The sequence below is a fragment of the Eurytemora carolleeae genome, unplaced genomic scaffold, assembly GCF_000591075.1.
Source record: "Eurytemora carolleeae unplaced genomic scaffold, Eaff_2.0 scaffold430, whole genome shotgun sequence".
NCBI lineage: Eukaryota > Metazoa > Arthropoda > Copepoda > Calanoida > Temoridae > Eurytemora > Eurytemora carolleeae.
The window spans coordinates 228,893-238,538 of NW_019397707.1; the positions used below are offsets into that span (position 1 = coordinate 228,893).

The window sequence follows — 9,646 nt, forward strand, 5'->3', positions numbered from 1 at the left end:
TCTCCAGGCTGGGGAAACCTTATCAATAAAAAATCAATCTATCGATCAATCGATCAATCCGCCAATCAATAAGACTGACAGTTAATTAACCAATAAATCATATAATAAACCGATCAAAGCATAAGTACAATTTATTAATGATGAAATTATTAATTATTATTAATTATTTAATACAAAAGTAGCAATACAGTTAACAAATTTAGCCAACTCAAAAAAAATAGATGGGTAATGCAAGCAAGCAATACTTTACATATTTACAAAAACTACATAAATCATTTAATCAATCAATCAATCCATTCATTAATGCAATTAATTAATAACAATCAATCAATTAGTTCAAATCAATAAATAGTCTTTCTATAACATGATTAGGCCTTAACACACTTATTAAATCCCTGATTAAGTAAAATTGGTCTGTTTACACTACACAATTGCTGTGTACCTTGCTTATTGGACTATTTAAAGTCATGAATTGAGCCTACTTCCTATTTATGAGCTTTCTGTTTATCATTGTACTTGAAAAGTTCAAGAGTAAATATGAATAAGTTTATAGATCAATCTAGAATAGATTAGTTGAACAGTTCAAGAGTAAATATGAATAAGTTTAGAGATCAATCTAGAATAGATAAGTTGAACAGTTCAAGAGTAAATATGAATAAGTTTAGAGATCAATCTAGAATAGATTAGTTGAACAGTTCAAGAGTAAATATGAATAAGTTTAGAAAACAGTGTAGAATAGATTAGTTGAACAGTTCAAGAGTAAATATGAATAAGTTTATAGATCAATCTAGAATAGATTAGTTGAACAGTTCAAGAGTAGATATGAATAAGTTTAGAGATCAACCTAGAATAGATAAGTTGAACAGTTCAAGAGTAAATATAAAAAACAGGTTATTACCTAGCCATTGCTCTAGCTAAGCCGAGCAGAACGGGCACCAAGCTTTTACATATCGTCTTCCTAAATTAAATCAATTTGATGAATCTTAATCTTCACAGAAAAGTATTAATAATTATAGACAATTTAATCAGGATATTTTTTTTTTAAAGAAAAAAATTCCCCAAAAGGCCTCATCTTAAATTTTTTCATCCTAACTTTTTTATCCTTTAATTAAGTAAAAAAATGTAAATGAACACAAGTTGCGGGGTATAATGTGTATAAGTGGCCGGCGGGTTATAAATAATACAAATGGCGGGTTATATAGTATACTAGTGGCGGTATATAAAGTATATAAAGCGGGGTGTTAAGTATATCAGTGGGGGGTGTAAAGTATACTATTGCCGGGGTATAATGTATACTAGTGGTGGGGTATAAGATATACTAGTATTTAAGTATACTAGTGGCTGGGTATACCGTTTAAAAGTTGGGATTGGGGGTATAAGGTATACTTGTGTTGGGGTATACAGTTTATAAGTTGGAAATGGGGGTATAAAGTATACTAGAGGCGGAGTATACAGTTTATAAGCTGGGAATGGGTGTATAAGATATACTTGTGGCGGGGTATACAGTTTACCTTGTATTGAAGGGGAAAGGCGTTACATGTTTTTTCATCTCCTGTAGAGTACTCATTATAGACGTCATCAACTCAACCTTATGGTGGCAGTTTAATCAATCAATCAATTAACTGTGTATCTATAATCCTATCAATCAATGAAATCTGTACCTGTGTATCTATAATCCTATCAATCAATGAAATCTGTACCTGTGTATCTATAATCCTATCAATCAATGAAATTTGTACCTGTGTATCTATAATCCTTTCAATCAATGAAATCTGTACCTGTGTATCTATAATCCTATCAATCAATGAAATCTGTACCTGTTTATCTATAATCCTATCAATCACTGAAATCTGTAACTGTGTATCTATAATCCTATCAATCAATACCTATAATCCTATCAATCAATGAAATCTGTACCTGTGTATCTATAATCCTATCTGCTATATCCGGATTAGATGCAGCAATATCGTTCAGTAAAGTGTTAAAACAGAACGAGAACGTCTCCGCCGGAGGTATTTCTGAACAAACAAAAAAATTAACAAATTGGAATTTTTTAAAAATATTTTTTTTAAATCACAATATAAATTCATTTAGTAATTGATAAATGTATTCAATGCAAAATGCAGACGGTCATTTGTTCCTATTATCGTTTGTACTAGTCATCCTGTATCTTACTTTCTTAGGTTGGAATGTATTTTTTAAATGAACAAAATATTGTTTGATTTAATGAACTCACTGTGGGATTTGAAGACAGAAATCTCGTCTGGAAATACTGCCGTAGCCATTCCTCGTAGCAGGGTTAAAAGGTAGTCCAAAATCTTCTCCCTAGGTAGGTAGGTAGGTAGGTAGGTAGGTAGGTAGGTAGGTAGGTAGGTAGGTAGGTAGGTAGGTAGGTAGGTAGGTGGGTAGGTAGGTAGGCAGAAAAGTAAACAGAGTAGGAGGAAGGTAGGTAGATAGGTGGATAGGAAGGTAGGTAGGTAGAAAAGTAAACAGAGTTAGAGAAAGGTAGGTAGGTAGGTGGATATGTATATAGGTAGGTAGAAAACCAGGTAGAAAAAAGTAAGTAACAATATGTGGAAAAAAATGTAAAAATGACTAAGTTTTTATAGATATTAGAACGCTTAATGAGGCTCATTATTGATTAATCACATTAGGGACGCACATTGAGATCAAGGGCGCAAAAAAGTGTAGCATATACAAAATCATATTTACAAGTTTTATGTGTGTAAGTGTTTAAACATTGTTCTTAAAGTTGCCATTTTCATTATTATCTAACTAAATTGTATATTTTTATTATTATATAGCTAAATTGTATATTTTTATTATTATCTAGCTAAATTGTATATTTTTATTATTATCTAGCTAAATTGTATATTTTTATTATTATCTAGCTAAATTGTATATTTTTATTATTATCTAGCTAAATTGTATATTTTTAATATTATCTAGCTAAATTGTATATTTTTTCATCTTACACCAACCATTAAAATTGTAAATTCCCTGGGGTCATGTCAGTTACCACAAAAAGTTAGGGCCCGATCTGTTCTGCCGTTTTGACGTCTATTTGCTGTACAAACAAACAAGCAAAGTACAGGGTGTCCCACATCATATTAGACCGGGAACGGGTCTAAATTACGATTTTCGGGACTAATTAGAAAATATCATTAGAATGAATCATTTTGAAAAATAACTTAAGGCTTATATAAGAATTTTCTTGTGGAAAATGATAAGTTTTTCGAGTATTAAGGGTTTATTTTGGTGTTAAAGATTGGAGATAATCTTATATGATATGGGACGCTCTGTATATGTAAGTTTACCTGTGTGAGAAAGAAGACTCGAGGAAAAATATTCCGAGGGATATAATTGCATCCTGAAAATGAACATTTCTTTACAAAAAGCTGGTTTTTTGATATGTAACAATTTTCATTTAATCCCGCCCTTTTTAAAATAATAATAAATAATAAAATAATTTGTATTTTTTTACAAAGGAATGTCATTTATATGACAAATTAGAATCAATGGAAATTTAAACCCCAGAGAGATTCAATGATAAACGCGCAGCAAGGCCAGGGGTATATATTTTTTAAGACATTGCCTTGGGAGAAGGATGAATTTCAGGGGTGCATTATGATTTAAAAAGCACACGTACACACACACCCCACCACATTTCTTTGAACATCATTTTCTGAGATAAATTGGGAAAAATAATTGAGTTCTAAGGAAAAATAAATAAATTATTGTAAATAGTTTTAGAACCTAAGGATGAAAAAAATTTAACCTTTTCTACCCAATTTATGAAAATTAATTTTAATTGAAATTCTTTTCATTATACATCCCTGTCACGTGTCACGTTTTTCCTCAGATGTATGGTATATTGGTGGGAAAAATTATTTTTGAGAAAAATCAAAGCATTTTTGAGTAAAATGTAATAATAAGTTAAAAAAACTTTCTTTTTAAAACTTATTTTTTAATTAATATTCCCCAGAGCATAAAACCGCCCCCCCCCCCCCGCGGCACGAGAATTCTAGAAAATAAAAACCCCAGTCAAGAAATCCTTCACCTGACCACTGGAAGACAGGATGAAAAGTCCTTCTCGCTGTTCTGATAACTGCGGACATTTTGAGAACAGCTGTTTATTCACCTAGAATAGAATCCTATGTATACAAAGAATTTGGTTATATACAGGGGATATACAGGGGTACCCACACAGGATGAGAATCAGGGAGTAAGGAATAGAAAGGAGATATAACTAACGCAGTTCGCCCTACCATATGATTATACATGCTTTGCAGACGGTACTCCATTTCTATATGAAATATTCAGAAAAGGATATTGTATACGCGGTAATTGTACATCAGACAAATAAATCCTTTTCAAATGGAGTACCCGTCTGCAAAGCATGTATAATCAAATGGTAGGGCGAACCGCGTCAGTTATATCTCCCTTCTATTCCTTACTCCCTGATGAGACTTCAGAAACGACTGTTCGGAATATTTACAGTCTGTTTCATAAAATTCATGATTTCCCGCGACTGTAGACTGGTTTCCTTAGTTGTCAAATCATTAAGTAAGCCATTATAATACAATATTTAAGCACACGACTTTACCTTGAAATTGTCATATTTTGATTGTATCAAGTCGTGTTTACACTCTTCCTTTGTATAGGATTTCAATGGAGGTTTATGTATTTTCCTAAGTTCCAAATTAATTGTAGACCTCTTACCTCTTCTTCTTTTCTGTAATTGTTTTATTTAAATTAAAACTTTAAGACAATTCTCGGTGGTTTGTTTAATCATATGAATGTACACAAACAGCTGATTAACTGACTCAAGTGTACTCTCTCTCTTTCTCGCTCTCTCGCTCTCTCTCCATATATCTATCTATCTCGAGAATGTAAAGACGATCTACGGACAATTAGTCGGTAATGTTGATCCGCTCTACTGCCCATCCGTTCTATTGCCCATCCGCTATACTGCCCAACCGACCTACTGCAACATCTGACCTACGACAGCTGTAGGTCGGCAGGATGGGCATATCTTCTTGCCCAACCGACATTCAGCAGCTTTTGTCATATGCTTATAGCGCAGTAGGGTAGAAATAATTAATTGTATGCTGCAGTCGGACGGCCACTCAATTTTGTAGGTCAGATGGGCACTTTTTGTAGGTCGAATGGGCATTTTTCGTAGGTCGGATGGGCATTTTTCGTTGGTCGGATGAAAAAAAAGTTTTCTGAGAACACTCGTCTTTCCCATGTATTTTGGCTTGTCTGCTTGTTTGTATCCAATAAACGTCAACACGGCTGAACCGATTAGGCCCAACTATTTTCCGGGGGTAACTCTATTGACCCCAGGAAAAGTTAGGGGAAGAAATAAGGATGACAGAAATTTTGATAAAATTTCTTTAAAAAGTTGAAAACCGCCTTTAAAGTTTAAAAACAGGAAAATCCGCTAAGAAAAAAGATTAGTATATGTAAATTATTTGTATGTCGTCGTATCTCCAAGCTTTTATGAAAAAAACGCACAAAATATCCACCATTTTATTGGCAGAATTTTTCTTAAAGAGATGCATGGTTATCCACAAAGTATGCGACTTCAGAGACGACTGTACTTATAGTTTGGGTCTTGTTTCTTACACTCACGGATCTCTGCATGCTGTAAGTTGTTTCTTTCTTTGCCAAATCCAAACGTGTATCTTCCCACTTTATGTTCAAGGAAAAAACCCAAAGGAATTGAGTCTTTGCCACACTATGGTTTTCTTTTCTCCTATATCTTTGCAATCCAATGTCGTTGACTTTGGATACTTCAAACCATAACTCTTGTTGGGTCAAATAAACTAAGTTTAAATATCATAGGTTTACACTATCAGGTTGCAAAGATAGAGGGATTAGAAAACCAGAGTTTGTGGCAAAGACTCAATTCCTTTCAACCTTCAGATCGTCATAATTAAAGAGTTTTAGCTCGCCATTTAAGTATTTTATTTAAAAAAACCGCGAAATTTTGAGAACGATTTAAAATGGCAACTCCTAGAGCAACTGTTAAAAGCTAAAATTGCTAATTGGACACATTAGGCGCCCTATAAACCTAGTTTATTTTGAAAAAAATCAAAAAAAAAGTTAGAAAAAATTTGAGAAAAGGATTTAATTTCCTCAAGTCTCAAGAAAAACTGTCAATGGAAATAAAATCTACGAATTTTTTACATCGAATTGAAGGACGTGGCAAATCACATTCAACTTGATCTATAGCTGAATATAAAAAGTCGGCCTGGTACTTCAAATAAACCGGAGTTTACAGTTAAATATATGCGCATAGACAACAAAAAAGTAATGCAGGCAAAAATTTAATTTTTACGCTAAAATTAATTTAAAAAGGGGAGCACATGGAACACTATAGTTTTAAATAATGTTTTACTATATATTAAGTTTATTTTCAAGTTTATTGTTTACAACTAAGTTTTATTTACACAATTATTTAATCACATTTGAAAACTTATCAGATATGAAAACATAAAAATCAGAGAAAAAATTGAGTTGAAAGTACGTTTAAAGTTGAAACAGATGAACTATTTTTCCCTGATTTTCTGTCTTTGGATTTGGAAGACGACATTATTACGTATAAAGAGATTCTAGCATATGAGAGTATACATAATTTACATAAATATTTGAGGATGATTTAAATAAATCGTAAAAAATGAAGGGGGGGGAATACGTTGTCAACAGAGATACCTTGCCAATTTACATGAAAAAGTCCCAAAATTACGAACAAAAATTATAATCATTAACAGACAATTTAATTTAATTTAATAGAGGGGATTCATTTTCAAGCTCTACATTTTTTGGTATTTATTTCAAATAAAAATTAGAATTGGAAGATAGAAATTCAAATCGCATGGCAGACGGAATTCTTATGAAAAATTTGATATAACTTTAGACAACTGAATAAAGAGATAGTGTGTTAAATTTTGAAACTATTCACATTTACTAAAGTGACTGTATACACATTTACTAAAGGGACTGTATACACATTTACTAAAGGGACTGTATACACATTTACTAATGGGACTGTATACATAATTACTAATCGTACTGTATACATAATTAATAATGGGACTGTGCTTTAAAAGAAGTTGTTGGACTGCATTTATATTAAATGGCAGTTGAATTTGTAAGGTTTGGTTTGCAGTACACCGTACACGATAACCTTTTATTTATGTTTGGTTTGGTTTGCAGTACACGATAAAAATACACAATGACCTTTTATTTTGTCTAAGACCCCATTACCTTGCACTGTTAGAACAAGTAAAAAATCTAATATTTTTTTCGAAATATTAAACATTTTGTTAGAGTATAAGCATTTTTGTATAGTAATTCTCTTAACTTTTTTTCTTAACACTGAGTTAAGTCCAGATAAAACGTTATGAGATAAATCTAAAATGCTCTTCTGATGATTTCGGGAGTTCGTTATTTCTAATAAAATATAAAATTTCTTTTCTAACAGTGTTAATATTGATAGTTTGGCATTTTGTTCATTCACAGTTTACAAATGATAAAAACACATTAATATTTTATATATATATACATTCATTAACTAACTATATTGTAGAGATATTTTTGGGTTTATTGTAATTGTTTAGGGAAATAATTTCTCCATCTATCTGGATCTATCTAGCTATACATCTATCTATTTATATGTATAAAGATCTATGTTTTTATATCTTCATACATCATTTCTTTATCCACGAAATATTGAGCTATTAATACTTCGCTCCTTCTGATTGGTCAGTATCACTCTAAAACAAACAAAAAACAATTATATAAAAAATTATTTGAAAAAAATTATATGAAAAAAGGAATGAGCTTTTCAGGCCCTTATTCTCAACACATTGTTTAGGGTTTACTGGCCTAAATTTGACGATAAGGCCGGACTTTACTTTGATTTATGTTTTTTAAGTCACAGCTCTGTGGTCAAAACTTTTGTGTTGTAAATCCCCGGATTAAGTCGCTAGTTATCCGTATCTTGTCGTCTGAAGAATAATGTTAGTTTATAATAATCCCGTGGTCGTAACCCATCAAGCACTGATCCCTCAAATCCCGTGGTCGTAGCTCAACAGGGATCAAGCACTGATCCCTTAATCCCGTGGTCGTAACCCAATAGGGATCAAGCACTGATCCCTCAAATCCCGTGGTCGTAACCCAACAGGGATCAAGCACTGATCCCTAAAATCCCGTGGTCGTAACCCAACAGGGATCAATCACTGATCCCTAAAATCCCGTGGTCGTAACCNGAGCAGGGCACACACCACAGACAAGGCAAGAACTAAAACATCATTGTTAAACAAGAAACCAAAAAAACGATGTGAAAATTATCAATATTTAGACAAAAATAAAGGATTTTTCATGAAACCTTACTATGATCATTATTTTTTTATCTTAAACTATTTTTCTCCAAAGTTTCTGAATCACAAGAAATTCACAAGTCACTTTTGCAGAGAAACAACAAATGAAAATAAACAGTTTTGGAAAACAAAATGGATATCTAATTCAAACCTAATCAGACAAAGCTTTCAAGGGTATTGTTGTGAATCAGACATGCCAAACTATCATTAAAGGGTCACTTAAGATTACGTATACAGTCCCTTTAATTGTTTTCATTTCGTCTAATCTAAACCCCATCAATTCACTGCCTCTAACTTTTCAGTTAACTGCCTCCAGTCTCCCAATTAACTGCCTCCAGTCTCCCAATTAACTGCCTCCAGTCTCCCAATTAACGGCCTCCAGTCTTCCAATTAACTGCCTCCAGTCTCCCAATTAACTGCCTCCAGTCTCCCAATTAACTGCCTCCAGTCTCCCAATTAACTGACTCCAGTCTCCCAATAAACTGCCTCCAGTCTCCCAATTAACTGCCAATGAAATTCTTAAGCTAACTGCCTCCTTTTCAGTATTCATCCCTCCGAACCAAAGTTCCTCCAAACTTTTGATTTCCTCCTCCGACATTGTATCCCTCCTATACCTGAGGATTTTGAGGGACAGGATTCAGGTTCAGCTATTGTAGAGAAAACAGTCTCACTCTTCCAATTAACTGCGTCAAGTTTGAAATCAGTCACTGAAATTTCATTATTTTTAGATTTTATTTTTCATGCAAAATTCTTTTCTTTGCTATGTCGGTTTTTTTTTGTTTCCAATAAACTTCAAAACGGTTAAACCGACCTGTGCCAAATTTTTGTATGGATTCTTAATAATTTTCTTTTCTTTTGGAAATTTACCCATAGAACTAAATTGAGGCATTAAAGTTTTAAATGTGCAAAAATTAATGAAAAATGATGCAAGTAAGCCAATACATAAGAGTTGAAATTATTACTATAAAATGTTAAACTTACAGTTCCCGGAGAAATTAGTTTCCACGTTGTCAGACGGGTTGTTTGTCTCGTCCCCGAAGTCAAGAACGATTATCTCCCGGCTGAGACTCATGGTGTTACCGTCCACCCCCTCCACCTGGTCAACCGCTCTCTTAGACATACTCCTTTTTCTAAACATTCAAGGGTTTAAAGAAGAATTATGGAAATCTACAGAATATATTTTAAATAAACGTCAAACAGCCAAACCGATCGAGTCCAAATATTAGATTTTAGTCTGTTGAAATTTTTTAAAATGT

The 9,646-nt window shown here is 32.8% G+C and overlaps 2 protein-coding genes across 2 annotated transcripts in view; both read right to left on the bottom strand.

The window, feature by feature from the left end:
- LOC111715568 (phosphatidylinositol 4-kinase alpha) overlaps nucleotides 1-4,161 on the bottom strand; it is a gene marked incomplete in the record, with an annotated part of 46,064 nt that extends 41,903 nt beyond the window's left edge. The window contains 7 exon segments of the mRNA XM_023490927.1: nucleotides 6-18; nucleotides 899-958; nucleotides 1,512-1,588; nucleotides 1,918-2,018; nucleotides 2,237-2,325; nucleotides 3,318-3,370; nucleotides 4,061-4,161. Of these exon segments, the coding sequence (XP_023346695.1) occupies nucleotides 6-18; nucleotides 899-958; nucleotides 1,512-1,588; nucleotides 1,918-2,018; nucleotides 2,237-2,285 (300 nt within the window).
- A 4,085-nt stretch (nucleotides 4,162-8,246) lies between these two features.
- LOC111715569 (uncharacterized) overlaps nucleotides 8,247-9,646 on the bottom strand; it is a gene marked incomplete at its 5' end in the record, with an annotated part of 16,779 nt that continues 15,379 nt past the window's right edge. The window contains 3 exon segments of the mRNA XM_023490928.1: nucleotides 8,247-8,311; nucleotides 9,005-9,097; nucleotides 9,372-9,520. Coding sequence (XP_023346696.1) covers nucleotides 8,247-8,311; nucleotides 9,005-9,097; nucleotides 9,372-9,520 — 307 coding nt within the window.